The sequence below is a fragment of the Chenopodium quinoa genome, unplaced genomic scaffold (assembly GCF_001683475.1).
Source record: "Chenopodium quinoa cultivar QQ74 unplaced genomic scaffold, ASM168347v1, whole genome shotgun sequence".
Taxonomy (NCBI): Eukaryota; Viridiplantae; Streptophyta; class Magnoliopsida; order Caryophyllales; family Amaranthaceae; genus Chenopodium; species Chenopodium quinoa.
The window spans coordinates 16,866-39,901 of NW_018744743.1; the positions used below are offsets into that span (position 1 = coordinate 16,866).

General features: G+C 34.1%; 2 protein-coding genes across 2 annotated transcripts; both read left to right on the plus strand.

Moving 5' to 3' along the window:
- The first annotated feature begins 1,353 nt into the window (after positions 1–1,353).
- LOC110703580 (pentatricopeptide repeat-containing protein At2g06000-like) lies at positions 1,354–12,078 on the plus strand. The gene is made up of 3 exons (XM_021881361.1): positions 1,354–4,150; positions 9,847–10,034; positions 11,395–12,078. The coding sequence occupies exon 1, from the start codon at positions 2,055–2,057 to the stop codon at positions 3,729–3,731; it is 1,677 nt and encodes a 558-aa protein (XP_021737053.1). The 5' UTR covers positions 1,354–2,054; the 3' UTR covers positions 3,732–4,150; positions 9,847–10,034; positions 11,395–12,078.
- Positions 12,079–12,853: 775 nt separating this feature from the next.
- On the plus strand, positions 12,854–18,338 carry LOC110703582 (mitochondrial import inner membrane translocase subunit PAM16 like 2-like). The gene is made up of 4 exons (XM_021881362.1): positions 12,854–13,098; positions 13,190–13,277; positions 17,636–17,769; positions 17,856–18,338. Exons 1-4 carry the CDS (start codon positions 13,096–13,098, stop codon positions 17,982–17,984), a joined length of 354 nt encoding a protein of 117 aa, XP_021737054.1. The 5' UTR covers positions 12,854–13,095; the 3' UTR covers positions 17,985–18,338.
- Positions 18,339–23,036: the final 4,698 nt, after the last annotated feature.

Below are 23,036 nucleotides of genomic sequence, written 5' to 3' on the forward strand. Positions count from 1 at the left end.
TGCCCTTAGTTTCTCCCTAAATTCAAGTTTAAGGAAAGCTTCAATGGAGGAAAATGGTGGTCGGTATGTCGGTGGAGGGTGGGTGATCAAGGATGAAGAAGAAGAAGGTGGGAGGTGAAGGAAAGTTCCGGGTCCTTCAATGGCAGACCAGTGTGAATTGGGGAGGAAGAAGAAGATGGATGAAGGAGTCAACGCCATCCATTTAATTTTAAAGCTCAAAAAAAAAATCTTTAATACTCTGACACGAATCCCAACGCAATATATTTACTATAATGCCATTAAATAAACGCCCCATGTTTATCTTCAAGATCAACTGGGGCTCCCCTCGGAAAAAAGGAAAGAGTTTAACAAAGGAAAACAAGGAGAAAGGAAAAGGTTATTATTATTATTATTTTTAATTGGGGTGTTTGGGGGTGGTTAGGGGTTGTTTACGGGTGGTTTTTGAGTGATGGGGGGAGGGGTAAACGTGGTGGGTGTGGGGCTATTTCCTACTGGAGTTGGGTGGTTTTGGGTGTGGGTGGGGTTTTTTTGGGGTGAATTAGGGCCTTTTGAATTTTGATGGGTGGGGAATAGAAGTAGAGGAAAGTGAGGTAAAAAGGAATGACTGAATTTGTCTAACAAACATTAAAGAGGGATTCAAGGTAATTGATTGTTTTTCATTTCTCGAAAACCCTAACTAAACTCTCTTAAAGGTATTTTGGATTTTGATGTGGAATTTCTAACTTGCATATTGATTTTATTTATGGTTTGAATGTATTATTATCTTTACTCCGTCATAAATATCGTCAGACATGGTTTGAATTTTTTATTTTATTTTATCAGATCAGATTTAATATCCCTACATATTAAAAAGTACCGGATAGTGTTTGGAAAATTATATCCTTTGAAATGTTTATTTACTTATTTGCCCTAATTAACGTTCGTTGCTTCTTTTTTAAACTCTTAAGAATAGTACGAACATTTATACTCCTACAAACATTTGTTTACATATTTGCCTTCATCAATGCTATCAACAATCAAATTTGTGACATAAGGTCAAACTAAAAGAGGTCCCCAAACAAGGTTAGCTATAGCGCGCATCACGCGTGTTAGTCGCCCCATTGAATGTACTAAGAATGAATAAAGGGGTAATTTTGTGTCTTTGGGCATTCACGGTCTAATAAAGGATGTCAAATCACAAGCCAAAATGAGGTAATAAATACCAATCATAATGTCTAGCCCCTAATAGCATGTATAATCACTCAAATTGATTACTTCCTCCATATTTTTAGTTCACACAAATTGACTTTTACACTATTTACAAACTACACTTTGACTAAGTTTTGTGATTTATGGCAGTTAAAATTAGGCAATCCCCCTCAATCTCATACTAGTTTGAACACTTTTCATCTTCACTTGTTCCAAAATAGTTTTCACACTTCCCTTTTTTGTTATACTCCTACCATTTATCCATCTTAACCTATAATCTTGTTTCACACTGATCCTTCCATTAACATGAACATAACTATACAAATACCTAGCCAACTCCCATCAGATCTAATTTTTCTTCTATTAAAACAACTAATAATCCCAACCATAATTTATTTTGCAAAACTCTGTGTAATACCAAGTGTTCGAAGATTTCTAACTATACGACATAGAGGGAATAATATTGAAGTTACGAGGAGCCAAAATCCAAGCCTCACTCAATTCTCCAATCTTAGCCCATTAGCATGTTTGGGTTAAGAAACCTACCCAAACTCATTCAAACTCTCGAATTCAAACTTTCACCTTCTACGTTTACCTCAGTTCTTCCCTTCCGAACTTCAACCAACACTCAGTCTCTCTCTCTCCTCTCATCGCCGCCGGAGTCACCGCCATCTCCGGCACCTTCAACCACCTCTAATGTCCCAATACAAATCGCAATCATCTCAAAATACCCATCTTTAGATTCCCCAAAAATCGATGGAAAAACCCATCAAAAACCCTCAAATTAAACTCCATTGTTGAGCTCATTGACGAACTATTAAGCTTTTGAGCTTGGGTACAAAATTAGCAACGATAACCCAAATCCCATGATATTTCCGTTTCTTTCTCATCATAGGGTTCGAGCCTCGACGCTTGCCTTCTTTCTTCCCCATTATCACTGTTTATCTTCTTATGTTGTTGCAGGATCTCGTACTCATTATCGCGAGGTAATTCAATACCCTTCTGAACGTTGGTTTGTTAAAGTGATCTGTACCCTTTTTTGTTTTCAATCGCATTGTTTGGATTTGCATTCGGATTATCTTGTTAAGGGTGTAACCCCATTGATTGCTTTTGAAGTTGTTAGAAGATTGGATGATTATAATAATAGTAGGAATACCGAATTGGCATTGCGGTTTTTTGAGTTTAGTCGGGTGAATTTGAATTTGATTCATACTTTTGGGACTTATAATTACATTTTGAGGTCACTTTGTCAAATGGGTCTATATGATTCGGCTAATTTGGTTCTTGATTGGATGGTGGTTGATGGGCATTCGTTGAATTCGTCGTTTTTGGGTTTTTTGGTGGGGTTGTTTTCGGATTCAGGAAGATTTGACATTGCCCAGAAATTGCTTGCTCAAGTGAATTGTGGAGAGAAAGATGGAGATCCTTTTGTGTATAATAAGTTTTTGAATGGCCTGGTTAAACAAAATAGAGTAGACGAGGCTGTTAGTTTCTTTAGTGAGCGGATGATACTGAAATCATGCTTAGATGTTTGCAGCTTTAATATTATGATTAGAGGCCTGTGCAAGGCGGGGCAAGTTGATAAAGCTTTTAAATTTTTCGAGGAGATGGTCAAATTTGAGTTGTCTCCAGATATCATTACCTATAACACTATGATAGACGGGTTGTGTAGGGTTAACAAGGTGGATAAAGCGCGAGAATTACTTGTGGAAGTTAGGTCTAGAGATGGTATATCTCCTGATGTTGTAACTTATACATCCATCATATCGGGTTATTGTAAGTTGAAAATGACGGATGAGGCATCTTTTCTTTTCCAAGAGATGACGAGTACTGGAATAAGACCTACTCTTGTTACTTTTAATATACTTATTGATGGCTTTGGGAAGGTTGGCAACATGGCCTCTGTGTCAGCTATGTATGAAAAAATGCTTTTTCTTGGTTGTCTACCGGATGTTGTTACCTTCACTTCTCGCATTGATGGTTATTGTCGGATAGGGCAAGTCGATGAGGCCTCGAAGCTTTGGCAGGAAATGGTTGATAGGAAGCTGTTCCCAAATAAATATACGTTTTCTATTCTTATTATAGCTTTATGCAAGGAAAATAGAGTGAAAGAAGCTTGTAATCTTTTGAGGCAATTGAAGTTTAGAAATGATATTATTCCTCAACCCTTTATGTACAATCCAGTCATTGATGGACTCTGCAAAGCAGGGAAGGTTGATGAGGCAAATCAAGTTGTATCTGAGATGGAGGAGAGAAGGGGCAAGCATGATAAGTATACATTTACCATTCTTATCATTGGCCACTGTATGAAGGGGAGATTGCTGGAAGCCATTGGGATTTTTAATAGGATGCTATCAGTTAAGTGTACCCCAGATGACATTACTGTAAAATCTTTGCTGTCGTGTTTGGTGAAAGCTGGAATGCCAGACGAAGCCTCACAGATTAAAAAACAAATGGCATTAGGAAAGGTGGAAGTGAGTTTATCACCTTCCAAAAGAAAGTTGCCAGCCAGTACAAATATGGATATTCAGGTGGCTGCTTAACTAGAATGAGGCATCTGAGTGCGTCAATCATAGCAGTTGGATGGATATTGTCCATATTTTGTATACTGCACAAGCCCAAGCACTCAATTATATGCTGTTCAGGCTATAACGTTTGAAGTTCTTGCAGATAAATAGTTGGCCCTTTGATGAGTGCCTACCAGATGTTTGCTTGGACATCAATTACATTTAATGGATGATTAGCTGCTTCAGGCGTTTCACTTGGTTTCTGATGAGAAATTTTGACAAGGTTTTTTTTGGCTTATCTCCTGACTTAACTTGCTTCCTGTGGTCTTAAAGATGAGGTTCGCATGTGAGTCAATTTGAAGCAGCTGAACATGCATTGATTGTATGAAGCAGTGAAGTCAACTGTCCCCTTTTATATTGTGGCATCCCATGCATAAAAGAAACTCAAAGCAAAGGTCAGTATCACGATACTCTTTCTGTATCAAAAGTTGTATTTGTATCATCTAGTGCTTCTGAATAGTTTATAGCTTGACTGGTTCAAAGATTATGCAAGTTTATGGTGTTTCTTAATCTTATCGCTTGAATCGAATATTGTTTCTTGTATTAGCTGGGGAAAATGGTTTGTTTAATTAGGAGGTTAAGTCTTAAGGTGACAGCTGTTTAAGATGTATCATGGCCTTCATGGGGATATGTTATGGTTTTGAAGAGTCATGTTATGTTTTTCTTTTGGCGATTGAGAATCTATGACTTCGACTGCTCCCACTTTAATAATATTATGTATCGTAGCTTAGTTTGGCAATTAATTGTTGCCTAGTTCAGCTATATGTATTGGCTAACTATATTGAATTGGTTTCTTGAATCTTGATTTTACTTGTAGTGTTGGCTGTTTATATAGATATTTAGTAAAGTTAGTTGTTAGGTGTTATGGAGTACAGCACTAAACAAAATGACTAAGTTTTTGGATAAAATTAGAATGCCGAAAGCCACTTCTAAAAGCTATTATCTCTCTACTTTTCCATATATATCGAGCTTGCGACTCCCTGAAAAACTATATCTTAATCGGTAGGGGTGGGACTTTTCAAACCGAACCGTGAAACCGCCCGTTACCGAACCGAACCATCACGGACCGATCTGTTTATAAACCGATAAATGTAAACCGAAAACCGAACTGAACCGTTCAATATCAAACCGAAACCGAATTGAACCGCTCAATGTCAACCCGTTACGGACCGTAAACCGATAACAAACCAAACTGCGCAAATCCGAACCGAAACGAAACCGAACCGAATGGTTTATAAACCCGTTAATGACCCGAACCGTTTATAAACCGAAACCGTTTAAACCGAAAAAAAAAACCGTTTAAAACGAACCATTTGTAACCCGCTAACCGTTTAAACCGACCCGTTTATGAACCAAAACCGTTTAAACCGCACGTATAAACCGAACCGTTATAATCCGCTAACCGTCTAAACTAAACTGCCATAACCCGTTAAACCGTTAAAATCGAACTGTTTTCGAATCGCAACCTGTTTAAACTTATCCGATTACAAACTGCTTAATTCAAATTGAATTATTTACAACCTAAATGGCTAAGTAGTAAATACAATAAAATAATTAATGTTAATAAGATCTAATCAAACGGCTTAGGTTTATACAAAGGTTTATATCACCTAGATCTAGGCCAACGGCATTATTAATATCATTTTAGATTACTTATTTATTTTAATTACAAGATATATCATTTGTATCTTTTCATTCCAGTAATAAAGTCCACCCAAATTATCTTCATTGTTCCTTGATATTCATGATCATCCAATAAGATAACATAAGATTGGAGATAAATAACATTAAAATTAGAGTAATATCAACAAGCAATTAAAAAAAGTCACCATTTTCATTGATTAAAATTCACAATACATATACCAATACGGCAATACATAATGAAACTACTATCACTACTACCAAGATTAGATTTCAGATTTATCAACTGAAAAAAATGATACATGATAAGATGAAGGGAGGAGTGAGAATGTGAGTGATTTGGGAGCAGAATCTTGAAACAGAATCTTGAAGCAGCAGCACAGCAACCAAGAGCAGAGGAAATAGCAGCAACAAGCAGGAACCCGCACAGATTTGGGAGGAACTTATTTTTGTTTTTCAAAATTGCTCTCAGATTTACGTTTATCGTATCATCACTGAGCAATGGCTGTTTTAACTTAAAACTTGAAAAATGCTGCCAGCAAGTACATATACATTGAAGTCTCAACATAAATGACAAGGGCAACGATGATTCAAGAAAAAATTAAAACAGCAAGCATAAGAAACGGCAGCAACAAAACTTATCATAAATTCATAACACAAAAGGCAGCAACACAGCACCTCAAGCTGGCAGGAGGCAGGAACCAGCTCATGCAGGCAACAATATAGGCAATAACAACTCAGCAGAGACAACAACCAAAAGGCAAAAGCACTACCAGCAGGCAGCAGCTCATAACAAGTTCAAGCAACTTCAAAATTATAGCTTTTGTTTTTTAAAATTGCTCTCAGATTTACATCACCGAGCAATGGTTATTTTAACAAAAACTTAAGAAATGCTGCCAGCAAGTCTGAAAATAAATGACAAGGGCAACGATTTTAAAAGTCTAGAAAAATGCTGCCAGCAAGTCTGAAAATAAATGACAAGGGCAACGATTTTTCAAGATAAAATAAACCACAATGAGACACAAATACCAGTTATGCAGATGAAGCACTTTCGGCTTTAATCTCTTTACCAATAAGGAGGACGTCTTCCTCAACATCCGCTTGATAACAGAATTTCATTTGCACTAGTCAATGTTTCAAAATTCAGAATTATACAACAAACGTGATTACTCATTTTAGGCACAAATCTACCATTTTCCCGTAAAAAACAAAAATACAATCAACAACAGATTTTACTCATTTTAGGCATATTTCGACTATATTCAAGCAAGAACAACAACAATAATCAAATTATTCAAATACAAAAACAGAAAAACTGTATTAAAAAAAAAAAACGAAAAGGAAAAAGTAATTACCTTTGACGGCTTGAAGGAGATTTGAAGATGGAGAACTTACCTGAACTGGAGATCAAAAGAAAAAATCAAGAATTTATCAGAACTTGAAATTAAAAAAAAACCGAAACGAAAACGAAAAAAACGAATAAATTAACAAAAAAATTACCTTAGGGTTTGACGGCTTGAAGGAGAGGAAGATTTGAAATCAGAAATCAGAACTTAGATCCAAAACAAAAATGAAACGAAAACAAAAACCCTAAATAAACAAACCGAAACAAAAACGAAAAAAATCAAAACGAAAACAACAAAAATTAACAAAAAAACGAGAATGTAAAGCGAGAAATCAGAAATATAGATCCAAAACACAAATGAAACGAAAACAAAAACCCTATATTAACAAACCGGAACAAAAACGAAAAAAATCAAAACGAAAACAACAAAAATTAACAAAAAAACGAGAATGTAAAGCTAGAAATCAGAAATGTAGATCTAAAACACAAATGAAACGAAATTGAGCTTGAGAATTTCAGAACGAAAGAGTGAGAAACTGAGAAGTTAGAGAGAGAAACTATGACAGAGAGAGAAACGGCTGAATGAGTGAATGAGAATGGCAGAGAGAGTGAGAGTGAGAAATGGCTGAATGAGTGAATGAGGTTTAGGTTTTACTTCAGTTGATCTAACCGTCCATATTCAATCTCAACATCTAAGTTAGATCTAACCGTTCATTTTTTTTTTTTTGTAGATTCTAGAATATTCATCTAGATCTAACGGTCTAGATTTTCTTTGTGTTTTTCTAGGTCTTTTTGACCGTTTTTTTTAATTATTTATTATTATTATTGTTATTATTATTATTGTTAGTATAATTATTTGTTAATATTATTATTATTACTAGTTTACTACTACTATTATATTATTATTATTATTATTATTATTATTATTAGTTTATTACTTATAAGTTATAAATTGTAAGAAACGCAAATGTTTCAAAATTGAAATTGATTCAATACGACATAGTTAATGACTTAATGAGTTAATGGCTTAATGCTCATCAATGTGACAATATCTGACATCTGTGAGTCTGTGATTGTATATCAGTATATATAATAAACTATAAAACTAATAATAACTTAATAAGTAATAATACTAATAACTAATAAAGTAATGAAAATCTAACCATTGTTTTTCATGGGCATTCAATCTAACCGTTGTATATTTGACTATTCGTACATTACTAACATTAGTATTGCATAATGCTTTCATCACCACTTTAATTAGTGATTTCGTGATTTCGTCCATTTAACTTATTAAGTTATTTGAGTTAGTAATCTAAATAAAGTAACAAACTAAATAACGAATCCATTTAATCTCGTGTAAGTTATAATTTATAAGAAATGCAATGTTTGGAAATGGAAATTGATTCAATAAGATATTGTTAATGTATATGTAATTATATTATTATGTATATGATGTATATCATATCGTACGAATGTACGGTTGGTATCATTATCATACTATCATAAGTATCATTGCCTCATTGAATTATTGGTATGTACTAATCGATAAACATATTTAGTTATTTACATATCTGATCATTAAAACTTAAAAGTTTAAAACACTTGTTGATCAATCTAATTGAATACTTGTACATTCTTAATTATCGATTTATCGTATTATAAGTATCAACTCATTAAATCATGGTCATGATTTCGTGATTTCGTCCATTTAACTTATTAAGTTGTTTGAGTTAGTAATCTAAATAAAGTAACAAACTAAATAACGAATCCATTTAATCTCGTGTAAGTTATAATTTATAAGAAATGCAATGTTTGGAAATGGAAATTGATTCAATAAGATATTGTTAATGTATATGTAATTATATTATTATGTATATGATGTATATCATATCGTACGAATGTACGGTTGGTATCATTATCATACTATCATAAGTATCATTGCCTCATTGAATTATTGGTATGTACTATAATCGATAAACATATTTAGTTATTTACATATCTGATCATTAAAACTTAAAAGTTTAAAACACTTGTTGATCAATCTAATTGAATACTTGTACATTCTTAATTATCGATTTATCGTATTATAAGTATCAACTCATTAAATCATGGTCATGACGCGATCTTTAAAACAATCATGAATTCAATTCATGACCCAAACCGCTTATAAACCGAACCGACATGATCCAAACCGTTCATAAACCGAACCAATTGAACTGTGTAAACCCTCTACTAAACCGGCCCATTTCAAACTGAACCGACATGATTCGCACCGTTTATAAACCGAACCGATATTGACCCGGGTAAATCCGCCCCTAAACCGACCCATTTCAAACCAAACCGGCTTGATCCAAACCGTTTGTAAACCGAACTGACATTGACCCGGGTAAACCCGCCCCTTAAACCGACCCGTATCAAACCGAACCGACATAATCCGAATCGTTTATAAACCGACCCGCTTATGACCCAAACCGAATTTAAACCGCAAAGAAATAAACCGAAACCAAACCGAGCCGTGACTAACCCAAACCGAACCAAACCGACCCGCCTGCTAAACTAAACCGTTTCAATCCGAACCGCTCCAAACCGAAACCGACTCAAACCGAGGTCAAACCGAACTGCCAGACCGAAGTCCCACCCCTATTAATCGGTGATTGTTTGACCACATGAAAAAGCTAATAAGCAAAAGCCATTTAAGGTTATTGTATGCTATTTGTCACTCGTGAATCTATTGCAACAAACATTGGAATTTGCTTTGGTACTATGAAACAAAGTTAAATCAGTGTATCATAGGGATATGTTATTATTGCGCCTTTCCAAGTTTTTTTCTCCAGAAATCGTTAAAATTTGTACTGTACCTGTGAGCATTGTTACATCTCTCTCCCTTTTATTTATTTATGTGGAGCACTGATGTTTGTCTGTTGTTGGGACATGCTGGCTAAATTGCTTAGTCTTCTTTGTATGCTTTTAAGGTTTCTTGAGGTTTTAAAAAACTTGAGGTTCATCACTGCTAAAATTCATTTTGGATTCAATTATTCATTGGAAGATGATTATATTCTTGGTCGTTGCAAATTTGACATTGGAAATTATTTTCTTGGTCAGAGAAATGCACCATGGTTATCTGTGCCACAATTCGGATACTGGCACCAGAAGGGGCCAAAACAAATAAAAGAGATCCTTCAAGGGCTAGTCTGGGTAATGAAGAAGACTTCATCAATCCAACAGCTCCTGCTAATAACAAAGTAAACGATGATGAATAGCAGCATTTCAATCAAAACCACTCGCCAACTGTAAGATTTTGCTCAAATGGCTTTATCTAGTTGTTTTAACATGCAGCTGTCCCGGTTGTTAAGACTTGCTAGATCATACTTTCTGGCATTTATGTTTCGTTTATCTACTTTTATATTACAAAAAGCTGCCTAATTTTAATATAATGTGATGTGGCTTCTAGCCTTCTAGCACGGGAGTGGTCAGTTAAGAGGACTGACAGTTCCATCATTAGAGAAACTAAGCATGAAAATGGCATATATATGGTTGGATGCGTAATGGCCTTAATCAATGACTGTAATACAATACAAGCATGTGGGCCTTGAGTTAGTTTGCAACTTGGAGCAATATAAAAGAAAATACTTTGGCGTTAACATTTATTGTAATGATTCACATTTTGCAGCAAAATAGGCAGTCATTAATTCATTATGTATGCATCTATTTGACAATAATGTTTCCTAATTTGGTGCTTCTTTGGTGTTTGATGTGCTTCATTCTTTTTACGTGACAACTTGTAGTTTAACTTTACTTCTAATGTCAAGGTTAATGTTATGTTTGCTTGGTATATCCCCGTGAAACTGTAGGTGGCCTCCAATAATTAATAAAGGCAATGTGCAAATGGTGGGTTTGGGCCGTGGGGATTAGTGGTGTGCCTAAATCTAATCCTTTTTTGTGAAACATATTCTTGAGAACTGGTTGGTATATTAACTATAAAAGCATAGTCCTTGTGGTCAGTGATCCGGTTGTCATGTGACTGTACCCGATGGATGAGGGAATTGCAGTTTTACAACACAAACATGTTACTTCATGTGTTTTGTATTGGCGAAATGGCAACTATTATCTCACTTGATTTGTATTAGTTAATTGGATTCTTCCTCAGTATATGGGGGATTCAGAAGTCTCATGCAGTCATGCTATGCATGAATTTGATCAAAGTATATCTGGCTCTTGCTTTTTATGATGTATTAACATTGCTTGAATAAGATGTTGCACCACCCGGGAAATCTTATGTTCAATTGGACTATGTTAATAATTAACTCTATATCAAATTATCAATTGCTAATGCTGCATGTAGATCAGCTATTTTGTCATCATTAATAAGATCTGATCTGGTACAAGATTTATCAAGGGTTCTTGCATTATAAGTTTATGTGAGAGTGGGAAACTGTGGTATCCATCGCAGATAAACCCAAATCTATGTTTGAAATCTGCTAGTACAAAACTGGAATCTGTGGTATCCAGACTGCAGACCATATATTTTGATGCTTATAATAATATTCATGTTCATGTTTGCTGGACTTGGTTTTTAGTTTTTTACAAATCAACTTCTACATCTATTGCTTTATCAATCATTTATTTACATTTTTTTCTTGTTGATTGCAGCCGACAAAGATCTTCCTCAGCTACTTCAACGCTGTGTAAGAGCCTAAGCCCTGGAGACAAAATCCAAGCGCTACAATGCTGATGTATGCAGACCCTGTACCCAAATCTTCTTATTATCCAGATGCTTCCTGATCCTCAGAGTTCACTTCTAAGTAAGAAGTGGAATTTGCCCTTTCCTAGAAGTGTTTGTTTTTGACAATATGAGAAGCACATACAAATACAGCCCCTTCAGTTGGTAGAGCATATTTGCCGCTCTTTGCCAGCATTTCTAATGAAGTTGCATGCTTGCAACAAAAGAGGCGGGGTAACTTCCGCTAAATAGCAGAAATTTTAACATTAACTGGAAATAGATATTATTTTCTTTTTTCTTTAGGGATTTTTTTTTGGTTTTTTTTGGGTGGAAGTGGGGAGAAAGTGGGGGGGAGGGAGGGGGGGGGGGGGGACACAGGAAGCACTATGTGGCGTATTGTTCGCATTCTTGATTCATGTTTGCTGTGATCGCCCAGTGCAGTGAGAAGTTTAATTTGTTGCCATTGCCAATGAGGTTGTGTAGAAGGGTAAATTTTGTGTTAGCAGATTAAATTCTTTGCTGATGTAATAAATATTCTTAAGGATTTTTTCCTTGCCCCCAATTTGAAGGCATCAAATGTTGGTATTCAATAAAATTAGGTTTGTTCTGTATAATGCGTTTTCCAGACAGTTTTGGACCATTATAACAAATGATTTTATTCAAGATGGAGCAATTATTTTTGCTCCATTTGTACTGTATCATGTGTTTGACCTAGCCTCTGAGTTTAAGGGTTGTAGACTCTCTTCAGCACTACTATGGTGCCTGTTATGTTGTCCTTTTTGATAACTTATCAGTATTAATTCCAAGGTGAAAGGCATGCCTTGATGGCTTTGATTCGTAGTGTAGCAACAGACAACATAAGCATACATGATACAGGACTATCAGGCTTTTTCACAAGCTGAAAAGCCTTATAGTGTGTGTGGACGTTATTCCCATAAACTACCGGTAAACTTCAACTTATAACTTGGGGACTTGGGGTTTATTGAAGTCATCATGTATCCATGTCATAAACGACTCACTATGTACCCTTGAAATTAGGGTAAATGATCCTCATCCCAAGCACTTGTAGTTTGAAGAATTTGGCTTTGACCTTAAGGTTATAAAATCAATCTCCAACTAAACATACCAAGCTTTGATTGTTTTCGATTTGTATGGTATATTTATTCTCTCTTATAAGCTTTTCAGGGTTTCTTGATGAATAAAGTTTAACATGCCCAACATTTCAGGAAAATTTGTTTTAAATCACACCTTTGGACCCCAACATTCCAATAAAAACATCGATTGCAATTCAAACTTGAAATATGAAATAAAATAATTTAGCACTCGATTTTGTCTATCATGTAGTCGGGAAGGGTAATTTTGAATACTCTTATGTAGAGTTGGGCACGTATCATTTTAAATAAGAAAGAAAATAAATAAGAGAATGAAAAGAGAAAGAAAGAGTATCGAGAAGGTTCGATTGGTCCTTTCGTCGCGTCTCTGTATTTGCCATCTTTGTTCTCCGCCTCCGTTCTCTCTCCTAAAATCAGCTCACCTTTCCATTTTCCACTTTCTTCAATCTCTGAAACTCAATCAAGCGGAATAATATTACAAGATAAGAACTTTCAAGTATCATTTACAGAAAACTTGCAATGGTAGGTTAATATCCCAATTTCATTACTAATTTTTTTGTGGGTTTAATTGTTTTGTAATCTGATTACGATTAATTTGAATGTTTGAATGCAGGCTTCAAGAATTCTCGCCCAAATTCTTGTAATGGGTTCTGGGATATTAGTTAGGGCTGTTGCCCAAGCTTATCGACAAGCTATTGCTAGTATGTTTCTTCAATTTTTTTATTTTTTATTTTTTTTTAAAACAAATTAATTTATTTAGAATTTATCCGATTATTATCAAATCCCAGCTGTTTGATCATATGTTAACTTTTTTTTTTTTTTGTAATTATTATTATTATTGATTTTATTGGGGTTTTATTTGAATTGATGAAATACAATTATGTGGCAAAATTTTGGGTGCTATTAGTTAGGAGTTCTATAGGGCAAATGGGTATTGATTTTTAGAGGGCGAATTAATTGGGGTTATATTTGTATTAGTTATTTTGCCGTTATTATTAAATGATAATTTTTCTTGTAACTAGTTGTTTGGATCATGTAGTATTGTAGTCCATGAAATTTGATGGGATGAATCTCTGAAGTCTTAAACTTTGACTGTGGCAACCGTAGGGCTGAACTTTGTGTTTGGTTTCTTAGCTATCCTCTTAGTGATTTCTTTGGATAAGCTCATTAGGAAGAGAAGGCGCAGGAAATAATGAGGAATTTAATTGTCTTAAGGGGTTTAATGTGGGTGAAAGAAGGGTAATGTGAATATGTTTCAAGGTCTTGAACCTTAGATTGTTTGTTTGGGTGGAAAACAGGAAAGGGGTGAAAAATAGTTCTCGTAAATATAGAAACCATTGTCCATTTGTAAGGAAGGGAAGTCATTCCTCCGTACTTGTTACCTTCCTTTTCTCTGCTCCCATCTATTATCCCCTTTCCAACTCTAATTTCCTGTTCTTTTTATCTTTTCAAGGGAATCAAATAGGGAAGAACAAATATTACAGCTGTGTTTTACCTTGAACATTGTTTTCCGTTGAACCAAATGGAGCCTATGTGTAACAAACTGTAATAAATGGTAAAGCTTGTGCATTTCAGTCCATGGATTCTACAATTGTTGTACTTAAACACCCACCCCCCCCCCCCCCCCCGCCCCCCTGCCCCCTCTCAAAGTGTGTATCTGTAAAAGTTATTTAGCATGACTAATCAAGCTTTTACATTCTAATTGGATCAGCTATGGACCTTTTGACTAATTGATATTTTTTCAAGCCAACTCTACCATATTTTGAGGACTTATAGATAATCTCAATATTTCTTATTTCACCCCTTTTTTCCCTCTCCCTGACAAAAGAAAAAAAGAAAAAAAAAAATTTCTTTTGTTGTTGGTATAATAGCATTATAAAACAAAATGAAGTAAATGATGGGAGCAAATGGATAGAGAAATGCTCTGATCCACATAAATTGTAAGAGCAGTGGTCATTACCCAAAATTTTCTATAACCGCCTATTGTTGAGATTTCTTCTAAAATTTGATTGGTATTTTTACTGTCTCATGCAAACATGATAATGGAATATTAATGCCGTTGAAACAATTTAGCAGTAGCAGCTGTTGTATAGTTTATGTAATACAATATCATAAAGGTCATATGAAAATTTGTTTTGAACCACAATTTATGTTTAATTTTTGACAAGTTTTATGAATTGGCCATATAGCATTTGTCTTTTGTCCATGTTATGATTAAAATATATCTGTACAAATTGGGAGGGCCTCATAGTACTACAGGAGTCATAGGATTTACCAAGATCATGTATGGATAGTATCATCTACTTCTTAGATGTAAGTTCTACCTGAGTACTTGGGCACTTGTTTAGCTTTTCTCCCATTTTTGTTGACAGTTTTTCACCTTGTTTATTTGGATGGGCTAATATATTTTCTTAAACAAGATTAAGTGTCTCTTTGATGATGATAGACATTGGATACAAAATATGAACAAAACTTATATTAATTGGGTCACTTAATTTTTCATGAGTTTGCTGTCAGTCTTCAAATGGGTTCCTATGCGTATGTTGCTAACTTGTTAAAGGGGTATGTTTTGAGTTGTTGTCATATTTATTTTATTTGGCTAATAAGGAACCCTTACAATTTTCATATTATTTGCTTCTAGCTGTGAGTTTCCAACAAGAACATTTGTTTACTTTCCAACACATTTTGTCAGCAATTTTTGCTTTGTGTTTTAAATGGCTGATATAGTTTCACAATCCTAATCGACTCTTTGAAGATGATAGATTTTTGGGTTAAAATATTGACAAATCTTGTATTATTGAACAAAATCTTAATTATGCTTGAGTTTTAAACCTTGTTCTAAATTTGTTGATAGTCTGACACTATCCTTAGGTTTTACGTGGAATCCGCAAATGGGTGTGTCCGATTTGGTCAGAATTTATAATTTCAGATTATTGTTATTTTGAGATGCCCTTTGTATAATATTTCTGACCTAACCTCAACTACATTAAATAGCTAGTCATTTTATGCAGTCATGTATAGAAATTCAACCATATAAATGAGAGTCCCAATAAAAACGAAGAGATATCTCACAATAGTAGTAGTTGAAGGTATATTGTCAAGATGAAATCTCATATTACGATTCAAATTTAATTGGTTTTGGTTCGGTCAGGTTGGGACAGATTTGGTCTTAAAATTTATCAGTTTGTTCAGCAGACAAATTTGGGTCTCTCACAAAATTTGTAATAACCTAGTTTTTTTTAGTCAGCTTTCAGGTTACCCTTATTCCTTATGCAACTTTATGAGCTACACTCAAATTTTCATAAAACCTTAATGTTTATTATCATCTGAAATCCAGAGTGTCATTAGGATTTTACTATCCTTGGTGACTTTTTAAGACTTTTTATCATTTTATTATCATTATTTTCTTTTCTTTTCTGGCTATTCTTGAGCTTGAAAGGCCTTAGTAATTTGAGTCTCATTATTGGATATGGGTTTGTGAAGGCCATATGTGTTTTTTGTCATTTATGATTCTAATTCCAACATTGGATTTTAAAAAGGTTGCTTTGTAGTGTTCAAAGCTCACTAGAATTTTGGCTTGATTAGTCTTTTACGTGTAATAGTGGCTTTTTATCGAGACAGTAAATAATAGTTCTCGTGATTTTTTATTGTAATAATTTACCTCTAGACCCATATGGCTTTACCAATTACCATTTTAAGTTGTTACTAATAAGATCCATGTAAGTTGTAACCTTTGAAATGGAATTGACTGATTAATATCCATGTAAGTTGTTACCATTTGAAATGGAAATGTTTGAGTCCACATGCTCTGTGTATTTGTGTTTCATATTATATAGATAGACTTCAGGAAATATTGAAAGGTTGTGTAGGGCCATATAAGACATTAATTTTTTTTGTCAATACTTTTCACTGTTGTGTAAATTGTAAAATGAAAGAACTACTGTGTAAATTGTAAAATGAAAGAATTTTCTCTCATACATCACTTAAGCTCTGTTTTTAAAGGAAGATTAGGCAGTAACCTTGAGAGATCACATAATGATCCCCCAAGTTTATTTGAGGTATTTGAGCCCTCGGAGTCTTAAATATCAATTCCTTGTTTATTTCACATTCTCTAGTCCTTGCTTGCAACATATTTTCTATTCACTCTTGTTGCTCCTCCTTTCATAGTATTTCTGCCTTGTTTTACCTCTTGGCATTATTATTTAATGCATGGTGTTCCTGAAATCCTTAAATAAATTGAGTGGTGATATTTGGTGCTTCAATCTGTATTTTTTTCTTTCTTTCTTAGGGTTTATGCCTATTTCTTGATTTTGATATGTGCTAGGTTTTGCCCTACCCCTTATGACTTGAGATGCATTTTTATGTCTTTTCTCTTTTTTGAAGTTGCTGGGCTAGAAGTCTTGATCTTAACAATAAAATTTGGGGACCCAAGTTCTTTACTCATTTAGATGGGTTATTTGCTCATTTTGTCGATGTGTATTTTGCCATCACCAAGTCTGCTATTTTTTTTGTCTACTTATTTTGGTGCCCATATCAGCAATCATCCTATGGAACAAAAACTTTTGATTTGATCTTCTGTTGGTGGCTTGGTGTTTTTATCACATAGGCTACTTTAGCTCTCTCTCCAAATTTTCTTATTAGTCTACACCATCCTTATTTTCATCTTTCTCTGGTTTCATTTGAATGTCAATTGTTCATCTTGCCTTCTTTTTTTGGCCCTTGACACTGCCAAGGTTTTGATACCACTTTTATTATATTCAATATGCAAGGATGTACCTAGATTGGATGAAGAGTGTGTATGTGCGTTGCATTAGGGACTAATTAATATAAAATTAACAAGATATGGTGTAGATGTAAGGCTTAAGGGCCTTAAATAGATTTCAGAAGAAATAAAAAATTGTAATTTGGAACATTAAACATCAAACACCTGCATTTTTATTTGATAATTATGTGCTACAATGCCTACTATTCTTGCAACATATGTGTATGTATGTACAGGCCAATAAGGTAAAGATACTAGCTGCTTCTATTCTATCACTCACTAGCTCCTGTATTGCAGATGCCTCGAAAACTGGTGCTGCTCAAGAAGCAATGCAGAATACTGTACGTAAAGCAAGTAAAGCCATCACAGAGCAAGAAGCAAGGCAAATTCTTGGTGTTCCTGAGAATGCAGCCTGGGAAGATATTTTGAAAGTATGTCCCCACCTCTTGATTATCTTTGTTTAATTTTCTAATATCTTTTGTGATTATGTGTAAATGATTATCATTCATTTGTGCAGAAATATGATGTTTTGTTTGAGAGGAATGCCAAACAAGGGAGCTTTTACCTCCAATCGAAGGTCCATCGAGCAAAGGAGTGTCTAGAAGCAGTATATCAAAGCAAAGGTCAAGGCCCTGCCAGTGGATAACTGGAATTTTTGTTCCATGGGTGGTGGTGATGGTGTTTTTCTTTCTTATAATGCTGTATATAGAGTACCACGATGATAATTAGACTAAGAACTTTTAACATAATCTTTGTTCATCTGGTTGTGATATTGTTTGTTCCTTATAATTTTAGGAACGTCATGAGCGGTTAGAAAAATGCACTTATCATATTTCTTACTTGATGTAATAGTTTTTTTTTTTTGTTCTCTCTCGTTGTTCTGACAAGGGTGTAACCAATCTTCATAGATTGCAGTATTTGGTGCTATTGCCTTGTAAACGTTACCAGGGAGAAGTGCTTGTAATAACAGCAGCAATTTTACAAGACTTGTTGTTTTGTATTCGTTGATTTGGCCTATGTGTCAATACATACTTTTTTTTTTTTTTTTTACCGAGTATCAACTCCTTGTACTACCCTTCCTCTCTTTATAATTGGTTTGTTTTCTCTCCCTCCTGTTTATTTCATTCCATACTTAGGAAATGTGACAACTTTGTCTAAATCGGTGAATAATTTGGACGTACCTTTATCAATTCTAGACAGATTGAGCATACTGTATGATAAGGTTTGATTTTTGGTAAACCCAATGAGGCAGTGACTCAAGTAATCGTAGTACAGTAATTCCATATCCTACGCATTCCACAGCCAACAAAACAACACTATCGTTACATTCCTTATAACATATTTGAAGACTGCAATTATATACTGTACTTAATTGTAATGTAGCTGGATTGATTGTGCTCCCACTAGCCATTTTACTACATTACTTTATGAAAAAAAAAGAAAAGTTCAGTACTATATCAAGTTATGATATGGAGAATCAAGAATCCTAAGTGTTTTTTAATAATTACTCATGGATCACTTTCCTCTCTCTTTCTTTTTTCGATATCAAAATTCTACCATTTCTTGATAGACTTTATAAATATATATATTTACAATCCCTTAATCAATTGTGCTCCATGCGCCTAAATACATTATTAACACTCGTAAAATTTACTCCATATTCTTTTGATTTATGCTTAATGGATTGAGTAGTGAGTACATCATGTGAGATACGTTCTTTTATTTTGAATAGTGTGTTCTTTCAAGAGCATGTTAGTCGTCATCCTTAGCCGTGTTATATCTACAAGATAGCTTAAGAAAATTTCTCCTTTACCTAAAATCAATGGGTGTAGAAATAATGTTCTTTTTGATGTGGTTACAAGGCATCAATATTGTTATTTTAATTATTTTTATATTATTTTTAATTTTATTATTAGGTGACCGAATTTATTAGGATATTTTTGTTAGTTTAATTCGGTTAATAGAAATATAAGCTTAACTTTAAAGATCATATTTGCAAAATATTATCTTTACAATTTAGGGTAAGTTTCCTAGTTAGATTAGAATTTTTTCTACACGATTTTTAGGCTAATTATTTAGCTTATAAATACGTGAGAGTGTTTAACGAAAAGTATGATTGATTTGAAATTTATAAAATTTTACATAAGCTCGTGCTTGTGTATTCTTGGCCTAGTTTAGATTTTAAGCTCGTTTTAGTTTTCTTGACCGAGACTCAAGATTCCAACCTTTCAACTGCGATGGAAGGTTATATCCATTAAAATCCATATCAAATTGGTGTGGCTACTATTTGACGAGGGGTGAGTTTGACAAATCGTGTCAAAAACCTCAGTTCCGAAGGTCATATTGATCGACTAGGTTCTCCTTCGTTTCTAAAGATTTTGAGTTGATTCTTTTTCTAATTGGTTAAATTTTTGTCTAGCTTTCACCTGTAAAATTTGAGAATTTTTCGAGGAGCATAGCTATTAAACTAGGTTCGTTTTTAACAACTGGTCAAAAATCGAACTAAGCTGACAGTGTTGGGGATAAAATAAACTGCGACCACTTGGCTTGGAATTTTTGCTGATTTTTTTGGTCGAGTATTTTTAGACATATAGGGCTATCATCATACAAAATTTCAGACGTTCAATTTCTGGACTGATTTTGTGTGTTTTCTCATCCACTTAAACATGGAGAATCAAAGTTTGTTTGAAGCACTTATGGAGGAAATCAAGAAAATGAATGCATGTTTGGATAGAATTGATGCACGTTTTCAAATATGTGATGTGAGATGTAGCTTACAAGATATGTCTTGTGAGAAGGAGAAAGTAGAGCAACCTATTGTTGAGGCTATATACGAGGAAAAGATTGTATCTTTACCAAGTGATAATTTTACAAATCCAATTTTAGAGCAATCTCATGAACAACTAGTAGAAGAAAAAGAAATTATGGAGCACAAAAGTGTATATCTGTCTAGTTTCATTGACGATGAGGTTACATTTGTGGTATCTAGTTGGAATCAAAAAGTCAAATTTCTACAACTTCCTTTTACGGTGATAATTGGGATACAAATATTTTCACGTATTATTTCCATTATATTGATGGCATTGACAAAGATGTGTCATTAATAAAAAATTTGGAGCATTCGATTGAAGTTTGTGGTGCATTCAATGGTGTAAGTTATAAGCATGACGTGGTTGGATGGAGACATATTCTTTTAGTTCATGTTTGATTAATTTGGATGATATCTTGGTTCCATGCTTTGCTAAAACTTGGGACAAGTTTTTTCAAGAGGGGAGTATGATGTGGTTCCAAGGCATCAATATTGTTATTTAATTAATTTTATGTTATTTTTAATTTTATTATTAGGTGACCGAATTTATTAGGATATTTTTTCTTGGTTTAATTCGGTTAGTAGAAGATAAGCTTAACTTTAAAGATTATATTTGCAAAATATTATCTTTACAAGTTAGGGTAAGTTTCCTAGTTAGATTAGAATTGTTCAACACGATTTTTAGGCTAACTATTTAGCTTATAAATACGTGATAAACGAATGTTGATTTGAAATTTATAAAGTTTTATGTAAGCCTGTTTTGTGTATTCTTAGCCTAGTTTAGGTTTTAAGCTCTTGTTGCTTAGTGTTCTTGACCGAGAGACTCAAGATTCCAAACCTTTCAACTGCAATTGAAGGTTATATCCATTAAAATCCATATCACTTTTGAAGATTTGGAATCACATCATAATGAATACATTCTCATAAAACTGTAGTTTCTAGCTATCAATTATTTTATATCGTTCACATAATATAAAAATTCGTATCATAGTACACCAAATCTTCAATTCAAATAGTACTATGTATAGATTGTATACCGTGAATAGTTGAGAAGATTATATATATACCCTGCATTCATTTCGAACGAGCAATTGGTGGTTTTTTATTTTCTTATTTTTATTTTTATTTTTATTTTTGAAATTTTGTGTCTTGTACAATTGACTAAATAAGGACCAGTTGTGAGTTGTGACTGATATTTCTTGGCAAATAATGGACAATTTAAATGACATTAACTGTGATTGTTTAATGTTGCTACTTGACTTATGGGGGCAAAGACTTACCATCACAAAATAATTGCCAAAAATGTCAAGCCAATTAAAAAGTCTGGGAAATATCATATTCATTAGGGAAAGTCTCAGTATCACAAGATATGTGCCAAAATTGTCAAGCCAACCAAACTTGATCGATAGTAAATTTTTCGAACTTTAATGGCCTCACCCTCAGATGTTAGACAACAAGTTGAAGGTGACAACAACAGCAACTTACAAAAGGGCAATAAGACAACCCGTGATTTTATGAATTACTTGACAAATTTAACACATTATACTCCTTGAACTCACAATCGCGTCTACACTCCATAAATACATTCAGACTGATATTTGACAAATTGTTATTGTTTCCGGTTTTTGGCTTGAACAAATAAGATAAGACTACTTAAGGTCAGAAACAAATATTTTATGAAGGGCAAATTCCACTTCTTGCTTTGAAGTGAACTCTTGAAGACAGTTCATTTGGCCAAAAGGATAGTACAAAATACAACTGAAAAACAGGCCATTGCCGTGTGAAAAGCCAAAGAAAAGTAGAGGATCAGGAAGCTGCTGGATAATAAGAAGATTTAGATACAGGGTCTGCATACATCAGCATTGTAGCACTTAGATTTTGTCTCCGACACTTAGGCTCTTACGCAGCAATTGAAGTAGCTGAGGAAGCTCTTTCTCGGCTGCAAACAATAAGAAAAAATGTAAATAAATGATTGGTAAAGCAATAGATGTAGAAGTTGATTTTTAAGAACCAATTCTAGCACCACGAACACGAACATTATAATAAACATCAAAACAGTCTGCGGTCTGGATCTTTCCTTTCTTGTACATAAACAATTTCAAACTAGCAGAACTCAACATAGATTTGGGTTTATCTACGACGGATAACACAGTTTCCCACTCTATCACACATGAATTTTTAATGCAAGAACCCTTAAAAAATCTTGTACCAGATCCGATCTCATTAAAGATGACAAAATAGCTGATCTAGGTGCAGCACTAGCAATTGTTAATTTGATATAGACGATTATTAACATAGTCCAATTGAACATAAGATTGCCCAGGTGGTGCAAAATCTCATTCAAGCGATGCGAAAACATCATACAGTAACAAGCAAGAGCCACATATACTTTAATCAAATTTATGCATAGCATGACTGCATGAGACTTCTGAATCCCCATATGCTGGGGAAGATACCCAATTAACTAGTACAAATCATGTGAGATAATAGTTGCCATCTTGCAAATACAAAACACATGAAGTAACATGTTTCTGTTGTAAAACTGCAATTCCCTCATTTATCGGGTACAGTCACATGACAATTGGGTCACTGACCATAAGGATATGCTTTTGTAGTTAATATACCAACCAGCCCTTAAGAAAATCTGTCACAGAAAAGGATTAGATTTTGGCGCACCACTAATCCCCACGGCCCAAACCCACCATTTATACATTGCCTTTATTAATTATTGGAGGCCCCCATTACGGTATTACCTGCGGTTACACAGTTATTATACCCAAGCAAACATATTAACCTTGACATCAAAAGTAAAGTTAAACTACAGATTGTCACGTAAAAAAGAATGAAGCATATCAAACAGCAAATTGGGAAACATTAATACATGCATAC

Excerpts from the sequence above, each read along its gene's own strand:
- LOC110703580 (XM_021881361.1), top strand. The coding sequence starts at position 2,055 with ATGATATTTCCGTTTCTTTCTCATCATAGGGTTCGAGCCTCGACGCTT.
- LOC110703582 (XM_021881362.1), top strand. Across the intron at positions 13,278-17,635 it reads TTATCGACAAGCTATTGCTA|ATGCCTCGAAAACTGGTGCT; the intron begins GTATGTTTCTTC and ends CCTGTATTGCAG. Across the intron at positions 17,770-17,855 it reads CCTGGGAAGATATTTTGAAA|AAATATGATGTTTTGTTTGA; the intron begins GTATGTCCCCAC and ends TCATTTGTGCAG.